This window comes from Coffea eugenioides, chromosome 7 (genome assembly GCF_003713205.1).
Source record: "Coffea eugenioides isolate CCC68of chromosome 7, Ceug_1.0, whole genome shotgun sequence".
In the NCBI taxonomy this organism is placed as follows: domain Eukaryota; kingdom Viridiplantae; phylum Streptophyta; class Magnoliopsida; order Gentianales; family Rubiaceae; genus Coffea; species Coffea eugenioides.
In genome coordinates this window covers 10,470,899-10,486,151 of record NC_040041.1, presented here as the reverse complement: position 1 = coordinate 10,486,151, position 15,253 = coordinate 10,470,899, and the positions used below count along the sequence as shown (strand labels likewise).

The window sequence follows — 15,253 nt, the reverse complement described above, 5'->3', positions numbered from 1 at the left end:
GTTTGATGAAATGCTTAAAAGAATTGTAGTTTCATGAATCACCATGGTTTTCTGGGTATGCGAACACTAGACAGGCTAGACCTGCTAAGGAGGCATTTCAAGTTTTTCAACCCCTATTTGATGGAAGGTAGATAGACGACTTGAACGAATTTCTTTAGAACTTTTGATGATACTGGTGATGGTCCTGGAGAGAACTTTTGATGATCTCTATTTTCTATCCCAATTTGGTCGGAATTTTGTTTTTCTCCCCTTTTTAGTTTTTTGGGTTCTAGCTTTGGCCCTTGCTTTGTAATTCCTGGATTGCCCTTAATTGGATGGTGATTTTGTGCCGGAAAAATTGTAATTGGTGGTGCGTTCCTGAAAGGATTTAATTGGACAATAAATTTAAGTTGAAAGACTAAATTAGGCTAAAAAAACATTGAGGGATGAAATTGGCATAAGTAAAATAGTTCAAGGACTAAAATGGCGATTTTCCCTTATCTTGTACGTTGTCACAAGTTGCTGTAAGCTTGGAATAAATCAATTAACCTTAATTTGAGGTGTGAGACACACAATTCACTGGCTCCCTTTGTTCAATTATGGTACAAGGACTAATTAAAGTTTTCTCGTGTAGTGAGCCGTTTAATTTTATGGTCTCTCAGTTTTATAAAGGTATTATTGCAGTTTCTGTTCAGTTCTGATCGACTCAGCTCGCCCAACTTGATTCTCATTCAAAACCAGTGGCTGGAGCAACGCCAACAACAAATTGGAGTCAAACTCCAAAGCCTTTAGTTAGTGGTAAAACTCGCTACTTAGGCTTCAAAGCCGGAGAGATTGGATTGAACTCAAACTCAAAGCCCGAAGAATTTTATTTTGCCTGGTGGCCAACGTAATTGAGCATATCTAATAAAGGCTCAAGCATTTTGATGGTTTGCTAATAAACCACAACATTTTACTCCTGAGAAGCTAGAAATACACTTTTGAAGCCATTACCAAATGTTTTATTTCCCTTGAAGCCATGTCAAGCTTATCAGTTTCACGGTAGTTTGATCGTAGATATTCTCAGCTTCATGCAAACTACGATGAATCTTTTGATCTTCCACTCAGCTATCAGATACCACTATACATTCAGGCTCATGTTCAAAATGAACGTGTATCATAAACCTTATAATCGAAACCAAAATTGAGCACCATTTCAGATGCTAGTCGTCGCTGTCAATTAGTTATGAGCAGCCAGAAGAAAGTAATGGAGCTGCTGTACATCAGTAGGAAGATCTTAACATTGAAATGAGATAGAAACCTACTGGGTTCCCTCTTTGCCAATTATAGGTCCCTCCCACCAAAAGTTGATTAGTAACAATAAGAACAGATAATCTAAAAACACCAAGCGGAAGAAGGATTTCACATCATACTTGGTCCGTCAAGCCTTCCTCTTCTTATTTGACTTTGATCCGTGATCATCCTTGTTTCTTTTCTTCCCACTCTTTTGGCTGTCATTTTTCTTCCCATGCTTTGCAGCCTTATCTCTGTGGGATTTTACACTAATGAGACCACCAGGAAGCACCTTCCCACTACCATTTTGTAAAGCATGTTCAAAATCAGCCTCTCTGTCTACAATGGCATACTGCTGGAGAAGCTCTGGCTTTAAAAACCCGTCCATCTTGGCATTCATGTCATCCTGTGAATGGTGTCTTAGGCATGACAAGGTCTTTAACAAAAAAGTACTGCGTACGAAAATAAAATATGCAAACCTGAACTTTTTTTGCTGCTTCATCAAGATCTTCATCAATAGAGATACTGTGAGGATTCAAAGAAATCTGAAACAAGAACAAGTACTTTTGACATATTAACTAACTAAACAAGGTAAAAATTAGTCTAACGTGATAAGATGGCTTCTTGTTATTCTGATAGGTAAACTGTGTCATAAGGCACTCTCAGCGAAGGAAAGTGAGCCAAAAAGAAAGAAATTCAAGTTTGTTTCCTAGTATTTCATGTTAAAAATTTTTGAACCAATGAATTACCTAGAACGTATTGCAGCAGTGATACCTAGAAACTCGTAAAAAAAAAATCATATTCTCAGCATGCAAGTAACATACATGTCAATCTGGAGAATGATATTCCAACAGTAAGATATGTCCTAAGAATCTCAAATAATCATCAGTGGAATTATTTACTCCATCAGATTTTGCGGTCATGGTGAACATTCCAGAGAGTTTTAAGAAGCTTCAAGTTTTGACCAATACAAAATCAGCTCAGAAAATAAACTTCAAAAATTTCCTTTTTATCCAAATATTGACCTATGATATTAATGGTAATTATTTACTCAAGGCTCTTTTTCTGCAAATTGTTGAAGAAGGAAAGCATGGGAAAGTAGCCAAGGTCTTTTACTTATCAACTAATGATGCATTTGCGTAATTGAAAAAATAACCACAATTAAGAAAGGAGGAACCTTTTTCTCAAGTGTAGGAGACAGCTCAATCAAACAAAACAATGACCACAATGGATTCTAATGAACAATATCTGAGCTCCAAAGAAATAATTTGCTTCTCAACTTACTTCTTTAAGTCGAGGCATGGTTGAATCAATCTCATTGGATGCTACACTATAAAGATATTTGTAGAACTTCTTCATCACTTTAATAAACAACGACAAAATTTGCTGCCCTTCCAGCTTCATTTCTCCCTGTAAAACAGCAGGTACAAAGGAGATAATTAGGTCCTTAATTTTTCTTTCTTTTTTTTTCCAAAAAAATTGCCTTCAGTTAAATTTGATTGGTCAACCACCATAGTCATTCTGTCGAATTTGTTTCCTCAACAACAAAATAGCAATTGTTAATTGTTCAAGGAAAGCCAAAAATTACAGGCTGGTTTCTGTACATTATGCTATAACTTGTAATATGCTCACATCAACTGGTAACAGTGGCAAATCACCAAGTCAACCAACTAATGATATGATTTTGGCTATTCAAAAGAAGAAAATTTGTGAATGCTCCTCATTTAAGACTTAGTCTAACCAAACTACAAAGAATCAATCTGGTTAAGTCTTTTCACAACCACCCAACCATCTAAATCAGTGATCAAGATAAATAATGAGTGCAGATTACAAAGGCATGTTGAAATTCCTAATTATGAACCAACAAATGGAAGTTTTTTTTTGATTAATTTAGTAATTCACAAACAATTTTAAAAAGAAATGGTTGATCAAGAGAGCAAACCTCAATAACAGATATGTCCTTTTTCTGCAAGCCCATGCAAAGCAAAACAGAAGCCTGGGTATATGATAGCGTAACAGGAAGCTTCTCCAGGAAATAAAGACGTGCAAGCTTCGGCACAATGTCTAGAATCTGCGTTCAGTGTAGAAACAAAAACATATTAGAATAAGAGCACAAAATATTATTCATGTACAAATCCTAAAAATTTCTCAAACATACTATAGATGCATTTGCACAGGATGGAGCACCCTCTTAATGAATTCACACTCAAATGGGCTGAACTTTACAGCCCTATTTGCATGAATACAAATTCCAAGAAAAAAGTTGCCATGTTTGTTCCTAAACAACAGCTAGGAATACAAAGAGAAAATGTCACCTCGCAAAGATCCAGGAAAAAGTGGAGAAGATCTTGAACAAAACCAACATATTCACAACTCTCTCAATTCTCTCCTCCCTAGCGCCACCGACAAGCTTTTGCCAGTACCAAATAACAGGATCCCTTTCTAAAATTTTTTTCCTCCCAAGTCTCCTTTATCATTGTTATCTAACACCCAAAAATTCCCATCCCTGTTTACATCCAGGCTGGACCCTGACGCCACACCAAACAGCACACGACCCATGTTCACTTAAGGGCTCATAATATGTGTTAGTAGCAATGAAAGCACATTATTCTGCCCCATGCAAATTACTAACTACACCACCTGTTGTATTTTAGTGTTTATGCCATGATTCAACAAGTTTCTTTTAAACCCGTAAAGCTTTGGAAAGAAGAAGCTTCTGTCAGTAGATAGATTCTAGCAATTAAAAAGGATATCTGGACAAAAGAGACCATTGCATTCCAGTGAACAACAAAAACTTCAAGTCTAAGCAGAAAGAGCTTCCAGGGTGTATGGGAAACAGTAATGGGTTCAACACTGAGCCTGAAGCTCCATTTCCTGATGACAAGAGTATAATAGTCATACAGCACAACTAATTATTTCAATCTAGTTTGGATTTCACAAAGTGCTTTTTGGCTTGGGAGACTGGTGACGTGGGAGTGCAACAGGATTGTTGCATCTAACTTAACCACTTATACCAGATTCTAACAGGAGATCTTACCATGCGAAAATCAGCAAGATTGTTTGTGTAAGCTTCCAGTCGCTTCATATCATCTGGAGTCACAATTTCTCCAGTTGACTTTAAAAATTCGTTTGAAGAGTGCAAAACAGGGTCCACCTCAGTGAAGTTAATTTTTGGATCCAGAATACTGCACAAGCATGGAGAATATAAGCACATATTGCGGACTACGTATGCCAGCTAATGACACCAAATTTCATGGTCAAACCTCATTGCAAGCTTGTATTCCATGGAATGGAAGCTGAAACCTAATAGTTCTGCGAATCGCCTCCTGTAATCTGAGACAGTACCCAGTAGATTATACTTTATTAAGAGTAAGCTGATGAAAAGATCAGAGGAGCAGTTTCTGAAACAATAACATAGAACATACCTTGGTAGAAAGGGCCAAAAAAGCCCCACTCATCAGATCCACTAGCTTCGATATCATCATTATTTAATGGCTTCAGAACCATGCATGTATGCTCACCAGTCACATTACTCTGACTCAAAGTAATAATGAATAAAGATCAGCAGTTGATTATCTAAATTCATAGGGACAAAAATGTGTATAACCCTTCAAGCCCAACTTATTAAAAAATCCTTGAGGTACTCAACTGGAATATGTCCAATGTAGAACGGACCAAATTTATGTTTCCTCCAAAATCGAAAAAGATCCTGGGTAAGCCCAAATGACACACCAATATAGTGAAGCTTTTCAGGCTTTCTTTCATGAAGATGCACAAGGAGAGGGGGAAGGTCTGTCCTAGGTCTTATATTTTCTTCTAACAAAGAGACCTGCAATAATAGCATGTTATAAATCAGATTATAACTACTAAGGATAACCAGTAAGATGCCTCTAGCTGATCCATCAAAACACATTCCATTACACACTAAAATTTTCAATTATCAGATCTGAACTATCTTCTTTTATGTTTCCCATTTTGGAAGAGGGGAAGGGGGAATATTTTTGCAGAGTCGGCTAGAATATTTAGTCAAAACACAACAGCTTGTAATATATACTAAGTGGCACATTTTTCCCCCAGAAACGGCACTTGGCATATGTAACCAGCCACACTTTACGATTATAGGGTAACTAGGGCTACATGAACCCAGTTGAGTTTTGGCCTAATCAAGTATGTAACCAACCACACTTTAAAATTATAGGATACCTAGTGCTACATAAGCCGAGTCAAATTTTAGCCTAATCGAGCTGAGCTTGTCTCAATTTAAAAATGCTCAAAATCCATCGAGCTCTAAAAGCAAAACTTGAACTCGAGCTTGAGCTTGAGCTTGAGCTCAAGTTTGAGGCCAGTTGAACTTGAGATCAAATTCGAGCCTAATTGAGCTCAAATGCAAATTAAATATAATTATTACTTGGATAAAATAGAAATTTTACTTGGATAAAATATAGGGGACAAGCATGTAATTTGACTACTAATAAAAAATTTAATACAAATATAGGGTCGAGCTGGCTCAACAAGCATACTAGCTGAGTATCTCTAAACTCAGGCTTGACTAGAACAGCTTGCTAAGTTGGCTCAAGCTCGAGGTCGGTGTTGACTGAGCCAGCTCGATTCACTTGCAGCTCTAAGGATAACTATCCTGATATCTTCTTTTGCTCTCATTTCAGTTCTCAAATTAAATTGATGTCAAAGGAGCACCAGCACTTGTTTCTACCCATTACCTGTCTTTCCCTAAATTCATAAAAGAAGGATTGAGGTTACACCTGACTACGACCTATGCACGTATGTGAAGAAATCAAGAAGAAAGGGGAAAGGAGAGCACTTGAACCTTTTCTGCAGCCTCAGTAACTCTAACTTGTGGACTTTCCTGTGTGTCTTCAACATCAAGTTCAGCGATTGAAGTCAATTGCCCTTCGAAGTACCTACATAAAGAAACTTGTATCAAACACTTCTTATTTTGATCTCTTTAACTTTTACTTTCCATCACATGTTTCTTTCTCTGCTATAGTTTTTTATTAATATCTTCCCATTGAATTATTAAAATTCTGATAACTATTATCCCTTAAATTCATCAAAGCATACCTTGCTCAACCTAACTGATGCAGCACAACTCAGTCCTTAAGATCAACCTAACTGATTCAGCACTATTCAGTCCTTAAGACAATTGTGGGATTACCTACTCTACTCATTTTGCAGGAAGAATGAGATTACCAAATGTCCATCTCTATGTAAACATGCAATCCTTAGAGTCAATGTCCTTCGAACCACATTGTCATTTCACTCTTTATTTAGTACTCCACAGACATGCAGCTGTCTCTTAGACTTATATATTGTGTCCACTCATGCAGAAATAATGCATGTCACTGTAGAACTTACACATCCTATTCTTCTACAAAGCAAGGGAGGACAATTGCTTTTGATGAAGCCTAAGCACCTGCTAAAGCATCTAGATTCTCCTGAGTTGTAAAACCATGTAATCCACAAATATGTCCTCTGGAACTCTGTTAAAAGTCTGCCTCCAATTTGTTACTTCATCAGTATTGGCAACACTATTTTGCTAACTTCGTTCACAATATCTAACAAAGTGTGCTTGGAAGGTTTGAATTTAGCCAGACCCGAAGAATGCAGAAACCAAAAGTGCACAGATAGCAAAATTTCTTGGTTAATGTCCAATCCACAACAAATTTGCTACTAGGTTGAGAATTATGAACTGGATTGGATTAAAAGCATGAAACTGGTTACCCAACTTGATGTTGGCACCCAAAAGCACTTTTAAGCTCAATCTATCAGGCCAAAGTTTTAGCCCTTAAATTCATTTCACAGATGCCCTCTTAAACCAATTACCGGAAGGTTAGTGGATCACAAACAGTAGAAAGTCAAACTCACCAGAGGGTTCAGGTAAAAAAAGCTTGGTCAACAAGATAAAGGCAGCAATCTTCAAAACATATAAAACAAGATGATCTAGGAAATTGAGAATACCTTGTTAAAAGTTCAACAACAGTAGACCCATAACCAAGCTGCAACGACAGCATAAATTAGCGGGAGATAAAGAGGAAGTATTAGAAGATCTTTTCATAGGCACAAGAAATTACCTTCATTGCACTTGGATGGGTTGCAATACGTACTATGCGAGCACCTGAAAGACTTGGGAAAACTGAGTCCCGAAACTGCTGACAAAATTTCCAAGGTATTTGGTCTCCAAAGGGCTGATGACCATCACTTAGGCTTCTAATTGCAGATTTACGAGAAATTTGTCCTTCAAGAGAAACCTAAACATAAAATAATGAAAATAGTTTAGTTCCTAGCATTCTATAACAATTCATGAAATAATGAGGGGTCTGCATGGATTGGAGTTTCACGAAAAAACTAGTTTTTGAAACACACACATCTATAATAAGATCCCTAAAAACACCCAAAAAAACCGTCAAAATACACCTCAAAAAACACACACCACCTCAACCTTGCATAAATAATAATTAAAATAAATAAAAAATCAATCCTTAATGCTCCACCACCATCCCCCATGCCCCACCACCCCCACCCTTCTTCAAAACCCTGGCAACACCCCCCCCCCAAAAAAAAAAAGAACTCCACCACACCCTTTCTGCCACCCATAACCCTCCCCACCAAACCCACCACTCTTCCCACTCCCCCTCCCTCTCTTCTCCCCCCTTTCTCCACCAAAACCCGCCACCCAAAACTTCCCCCACCCCGAGAACCACCCAATCTGGTCTCTATAGTTTCGCACCTGCTCTTTAGTACATTGACTTACTATTGCTCCCCAGGTACATTATCTTTCATTCTATATCTCTCTCTTAAAATTTTCTTTCTTGCTCCTCATCTTCATCTAATTTTCCCCTCGGCCTTTCCCAATTTTCTTCTCTTCTGAAGGGGTCTTTGAGGGATAAGGGTTGAGGGGTGTTTAAACAGTTACACCAGATGGTTCACAATAAGAGGGGACAAAATTTATTGTTACTCAAAACAGTATTATCTGCCAACATCTGCATCTAAGTGCTTTAACACTCTCCAAGGAGAAATAAATATCCAAACAGCTAACCCTTACTGATGCACATTTTTTAGATTCTATAACCAGCATATAACGAGATATTCCTAGATTTTCTTTGATATCTTGCTTAAACTGTTCCATATTAGGGTACAATTTTATGCTGATATTACTTTAGCTGACAGGATTTTGCATTTTCAATAAACATGTAATAGCATCTAATTATAGTCAGTACTACCAAAATTGAGAAACCAATATCAACAGGCATTTATTTTCAGAAACACTGCTCAAAAAAGACCAGTACCAAACAGCAGCAAGGCAAACCTGGACAACGCACAAAATATCAGGAAGATGATTTTTTGACTCATCAACAGGACCTGGAAAAGGATCGAGTTAACTGATGCACAACTAGCAGAAAATAAAACGAGAAGAATCAATAGACATAACACATACCAAGTAGCACAAACAAGTGGTGAGCTGGAGCATCTGCCATTAGTTGTAGATCATTTGGAGAGTTCTTGTAGTGAGAAGCAACGTATAGGGCCATCATCCGCTGCATAGTGAGTGGTACTCATCAATACAACTAAACAGGTGAATTGGAAATGGCCAGGAAAACTGAACTGAAATACAAGATGCATTACCTGCAAAAACAGCTCACTGTCTCTATGATAAGAGAAAAGGGTATCCCGATTAACATAGTAGAGATCACACTCACTTGGTGATGGTAACCTGATTCAACAAAACCACGAGTCTTCAATACAAAATGAAGACTATACCAGTACCAATAATTTGGTAATTAAGAAAATCCAACCTGATGATATTTGGGACAGCATTTGTCGCATCCAAACAAAGTAAAGCATGAAGCCACGATTCAATTGGATCACCAGAAGCGTATCTGATAGATTCACCTAATTCTATCTTTTTGAAAAGCCGACCTGCAGTTCAGAGCAATTGAGATGTGAGCAAATTACCATCCAAACTAAAATACATGAAAGGTTTCCTAAATATCCTAAGCTGAAGACATGAGGTGCTAAGAGTGAATTACAAAAACCAGAGCACATTAAACAGTAGCAGTGCCCCCTAATATGGTTTATGATGACCAATTCACAGCTTAGCAGCATATAAACTAACTTATTTCCAAAAAAGTAAAGAACATTTGTTGACATCACACATGCTTCTTATGTAACTCGTTGAGTGGTTGTCTCAGCACACAAGTCCATCAATAGTGAACATAAGTATGGCTTCCATGAAATTATAGTTCTAAATAGAATCCAGCTCCAGAGAAGCATATTTTATAGCAAATTTTTTTTAACACAATAATTATCTTTATGACATGATTTAAAAAGTTTATCTTCGACATCCAAGATTCTGTTCATAGATCTGCAACTGCTCAAGGACTGGAATAGTATCCATCTTATACTTGTCTAGTGAATAAGCATTTATTTCCAGGGAGAAGTGCTTAAATATACCAAGGAAAATAAGCACAACCATTCATAGCACAAATGTAGTAACAAAAGTCAAGCTGAAATACCAGATAGGGTGCTCTCTACATTTTTATTTGACATTTGACTTTGCTCCTCAAGTTGCTGCAGCAGCTTCAGTGATAAAGACCGCCCAGTACCTTCGTAACTTCAAATGAAGGTAAATTATGAAATAGAAAAATGTATGCTACAGCAGCAGCTTTGACACCTTAGAAATACCCTCCAGAAACAGTATCAACAGTAGGCAATGATAATGATAGCAGTAAAACAAGATACAAATGAAAACTCAAAAGCTTCTTAGCAACAGTTATATAAGTTATCTTAATAAGACATCATTGGAAAATGCAGGGCTTCTTAGAAAAAGTCATACAAGTTCGTGACACGAATAGATAAAGAGTATACCCATTAACAGTGGATGAAAGGAAGATGAGGTATGGACCAAGCAGAGACTTGACAACTGGCAATGGAATAGCAGCTGCTTCATCAATCACAAGCAACTCGACCTGGGAGAGTTTTTCATGTTCATGCGGTTGTACATACTGCAAAAGAACAGAATGATATCCAAAATCAACAGTAGAACAGCTAAGACTCAAAATAAGATGGGAAAAAAAAGTACTCAGTAAATCCTTACTTCATCCCAGGCTAACACACAAAACACTACCAACAACCATGAGTAAAAATGTTAAATTTTCAATTTTAACAACAGCCATCCACATATGGACACACCTGAATTGTCTGACGGTGCTGCTTGTAGATATTGATCCTCACAGTCGCTTTTTTGAATTCTGGGTTTGTACTCCTGACCACGTCATAATCTAAATGCTCCTGTAAATTGGAAGTAGTAAGAATTAAATATCAAGCATATTATTTTCAATTCAGTACAGGGCCTAGCCGAGAATAGCAAAATAACATGAATTATTGACAGATGCCCATCCCCATGAACTAAGAAGATCTAATTTATTGAATAAAAATATCCCATTTATAGAACAAATTAACTTACAGAAAGATCCCATGCACCCAAATCAATATATCTCTACTTTCATGCTAGCAATAATTAGGTTCACAATCAACAGGTTCATTTCAACCTAGTTCTCTTCTAATCACCAACACTTTTAAGCCCCCAGCATCTGTTCAACAAAATAACCAAGACCAAAGATTTTTTAAATTTTCTGCAAGTTAAAAAAAGAAATAAGAAATTTACTTTATGCCATTCCAGAAAAAGTAACTGTAAGCTATGGATGGTATGAGAAATCTAATCCTGCTTATAAAGATCTACATAATATATCCTCTGTCAATTTTAGGTAAACAGACACCCAAAAAGAAAAGGTGGCAGCACCAAGTTGACAAGCTGATACAACCAATTTTAAACCAGCGTCTTTACCAGTGTGCTGGTCAACCAGTTCAGTGGGTCATACCAATGACATAAATCAGGATTTATTTTGAACTTTGAAGAAAAAAAGAAGAAAGTTATGACACCTGCTGTATTCAAATAAGCAGCAACATAAAATTGCAAAAGATTTCAAAATTCCTCCAACACTTCTGCATAAACCACTACCTTCAAGTCAAACACCCATAAAGGACTCCTTTTCTTAACCCAGAAAGGGGAACAAAGAGATCCATAGATCCATGCATCAAAGAGTTACAAAGTGAGTACGTAACAAGGTAATAACTTTACCTTATACTCAAGTATATCGAATCCTTTGCATACAAACTCAAACAAGGTTTTCAGATTCTCAGGACTTGGTGCAGTGACAAAAATATTCGAATACCTATACATAAGAATTTGATTTTATCACCAAAAAAGTAAGTGTAAATGATAAAAGAAGCTACAAAAGATGAATAGAAACAAAAAAGCAAATTATATGTCCGTCAAAAGAAGTACCCTGCTGCAATAGCTCCAGCAATTGCTAGACCAAGAGCAGCTGACTTCCCACGACCACGAGCTGCAAGTAAAGCAACTGTGCTACGAAGCGTCTTGTCCAAAACTGAATCAAGAAATGTAATAACGGCTTTTCCCTAAATCGATTTCAAAAAGTGGCTTCTTAGTACTGAATGTTAGCGTCCACATAAGACTAACTAATACATGCATGTCAAGTTGAAAATATTACCTGGTCCAATGTACAGCATTTTTTAATCAGAGGACCGACAGGGAAATCATCAGTCAATTGTTCTTTCAAATTCTTTAGGTCTCGTTCAGCTTCAGAAAGCCCTTCAGAGTCCTTAGACCCCATCACAACCAAACAAACACAAAATCAATTAACAATCCAAGCAAACTGAAATACTTCACTGTCAATCAGAGTATACTTCTAACACCCAAGCGAAAAATGAATCCAGACAAAGCCATGTATCACAATGAACTTGATTGTTTTGAAAAATATGTTTACTACAAGATACATACAACTTCACCCATCAATTATCTGAAAAGGATGCAAGGAAGCAGGAAAAGAATGAAGCACGGCACTTACCTCTCGAACTGGAACAGGTGTAACTGACTTCATATGCGAAGAAATTGGCAAGATATTCAATTCGTCATCCATAACCACACATGCTTTGCAAGATGCAAGAGAAAGTAAGAAGCGCTCATTAAATCGACCAGTGGCCTGAGAATGAGACTCAGTACGGAATCTTTCGTGGACATCCTGCAATCACAAAACCTCATTTAGTATTCAGCAACAAAATGGATAACATAAGTGGCCACAAATTAGTGATTTCTAAACCAAATCTTGATACCCCAAAAAAAATGCCCCCCTCAGCAAATATGATCTGAAATATAGCATCTATTGCATGAACTCTTTGCTGGTTAACTGATACCATACCATAACCATGGTGCAAAGGCTCGTAAGCGAGGATAGGGAGCGCAGCAGCAATACGATCAATCCACCACCTTCAACTGTTTCTATTGTTCTTGCAAGAAGATTTGGTGTCAAAGCCTCAAAATCCTGCAAGCATATTTCCACCCAAATGGAGATGGCAAGTCAGAAATCAAGTAGAAGTTTCACCATCTAATATGCAGATAAAAATGTAAGGACAGGAATAGATCCCGGACTCACCTGTAATATACACATGCCAAATGTATTTCCAAGAATCCTTTCAGAATCTTTATACAAGCAATATGTGATTCCTCCAGTTTCAACAAAAAGTGAAAAGGGATCAACTTTCTCCGGATCTAGAAGCCCCCTTTGCATCAGCTTCTTTATTTGCTTTGCACGTTTTTTCTTATGACTAGGAGAAACAGTCAACTTTAGCATCAAGATCAACAAACATTTGGCAAAAGCCACCTACAGACTAGCTCACAAATAATATATTCACTTCAATTGCATTAAAAATTGCTATACATCTTACGGACACTCAAGTACTAGATAATTCCAGAAACCAAATTGTTTTCCATATTAAAGAGATGCAAGATGGTTATAAAAAATTCTCAGAAACTACATCTTCAGGTCCAAAAATGGCACTTTCTTAACATCCACTCATCTAACTTCTTAGTCAGACTACAGAGGACAAGCAATGGAAAAATGTGCATGACTCCATCCATCATCTCATCAGTATGGAAGATTGCCATCCCCAAACACAGAATATAGAGCAACTACTCAACTGACTAAGTTCCAATTCGCTATTCACTCCTAGAAGCCCGTCCCCGCATATCCTAACCCAAGAAATGCCTAAGCTGGCTCCTAGTTTTAACATCATTTCTTTGATCCAAGCACAAATTCCAGGATTCACTCAATTATCAGATATGTAATGGACCCATCTTGAACACCATAGTAGCACCTTCATTAGACAGGAGTTGGTCCGCAAAAATATCTACCTTTACGGAATTAAGCATAGGCTACCATCTTTTCACCATAAGTTACGCTCTCATATTTTCAAAAACAATGAGCAGTAAATTGAGAAAAGAATCGATTGAAGCCATATAAAATGCAAAATACTTAATTCCTAACGCATTGGAATGAAAAATTCCAACTTTATCCAGACAACAAGAAACAATCAAAAACCAAAGAACTAGTAAAACCTGCTGAGTTCAAGTTTGTCTTTGTAACACCACAACACAGTCGGCCGCGTCTTCACCACAGCTTTACTCAACATGTAATGCAAATTCACAATCTATTTTCCAACACAGAAAGTCCACATTTCAATGAACAAACATTAAACTAGTAATTATCATACCAAAATTCCACGTTTTAATGCATAAAACTAATACAAATGCTTATGAACATCACCTGGTCACGAGATTTATCTCCAACGATGACGAACATGGACCGGTGGCGAGTTTTAACGCCGTTTTCTATCAGAGTTCTGATGCGTTCGTCGACTTTCTTCCTCATTTTCCCTCAATTCTGATTCTGATTTCTGAAGCTGGGAGAGAAGTATGCAAATGGGGACTCGTTTGGCTGAGAAGAAAATGAGAAAATGTTCAGTTGTAAAATTGCGGTTAGGGCTTTAGGATTAAACTTCTGAGGAGCAAGCAGAGGTTTAATAAGAACCGAGTTTCAGAGTTTGTACAAAAACCGGGTTTAACGGTTGCAAGTGGGTTAATAACACTAACCATCCCGGTCTGATTTAGGAACGGTGTTACCTTTACCTATGATATGTCCTTTATGCCCTTAATCATAAATTTATCACATTAGACCACAGACAAATTAACCCTATTATTTATCAAAATTATTGTTTTAATTTTTAAAATACTTTTTTTTGGGGAAAGGAAATATTAAAAAGTTGAATCAAGGATCTCAACTATAAATTAAGTTGGATTTTGGAAAATACTTTTTTGTCAATAATATTACTTAGCAACTTCTTATTATAATTATTATTTTAATCTTTCACATTATAGTGACTAGAGGTAAAGCATATGCCCAATATGTGTGCAATTTATAAATAAATTGTTTCTTTTTTTTTTTGAAATCCTATTCTATTACAAGGGATTTTGAAGAATGGAAAATTCTATTCTATTACAAAGGGAATACCTCCTACTGCTCCTGTGATGCACCTGCCTGCTGACCTGTCAAGTTGCGATAAAAAATTGCAATCTTGAAAGAGGTAGGAATGGAACTTCCAACCACTGGGAGAAATCATAGAGTTCAAACTGTTTAACCCACTATTCCTTCTTAATGAATTGTTTCTTGTATGAACTTACTTTACATAAATTTTTTTATTACTAAACACAACTTTGATCTTTTAAGATTTTTTTCTTTAAGAGTATAATTATATTGATATGTTTATGTGTAATTGTATTGGTAACGCTTAGACAATTACAATAAAATTAGGTAGTCGTTAGGGTAAAATTTAGATTTTGAGATGGTAAAAATGAAAGTTTAAAAAGTGACAAAAAAAATGTTTACACCAAAACTTAAACTTTCTACTTTATGTATAGTATAGATAATTTGAGAAAAGAAAAATGAATAGTCATCATGATATTTAAGATATTTTCATCATGTCATCATGAACACCAACAATTCTGATGAAAATTACATTTTCTCTATATAAGTGTGTTTCGACTAAATACTTTTTTTTCATTTAATTA

At 36.6% G+C, this 15,253-nt stretch overlaps 1 protein-coding gene across 1 annotated transcript; it reads right to left on the bottom strand.

The window, feature by feature from the left end:
• Positions 1-1,116: 1,116 nt before the first annotated feature.
• Positions 1,117-14,158, bottom strand: LOC113778504 (RNA cytidine acetyltransferase 1). Its single transcript, XM_027323938.1, has 26 exons — positions 13,953-14,158; positions 13,745-13,836; positions 12,783-12,954; positions 12,549-12,671; positions 12,198-12,371; positions 11,841-11,951; positions 11,615-11,748; positions 11,408-11,501; positions 10,459-10,557; positions 10,135-10,271; positions 9,783-9,880; positions 9,063-9,186; positions 8,893-8,980; positions 8,705-8,804; positions 8,576-8,628; positions 7,341-7,517; positions 7,228-7,265; positions 6,077-6,170; positions 4,901-5,080; positions 4,677-4,785; positions 4,515-4,584; positions 4,289-4,436; positions 3,194-3,322; positions 2,536-2,661; positions 1,731-1,796; positions 1,117-1,657 (listed from the first exon to the last, which is right to left on the bottom strand). Exons 1-26 carry the CDS (start codon positions 14,055-14,057, stop codon positions 1,400-1,402), a joined length of 3,099 nt encoding a protein of 1,032 aa, XP_027179739.1. The 5' UTR covers positions 14,058-14,158; the 3' UTR covers positions 1,117-1,399.
• Positions 14,159-15,253: the final 1,095 nt, after the last annotated feature.

Coding starts and splice junctions, on each gene's coding strand:
- LOC113778504 (XM_027323938.1), bottom strand. CDS start 14,057: ATGAGGAAGAAAGTCGACGAACGCATCAGAACTCTGATAGAAAACGGC. Junction 9,881..10,134: donor CTTTCATCCACTGTTAATGG/GTATACTCTTTA, acceptor CTTCATTTGAAG/TTACGAAGGTACTGGGCGGT. Junction 3,323..4,288: donor ATCTTGCTGATTTTCGCATG/GTAAGATCTCCT, acceptor CACTGAACGCAG/ATTCTAGACATTGTGCCGAA.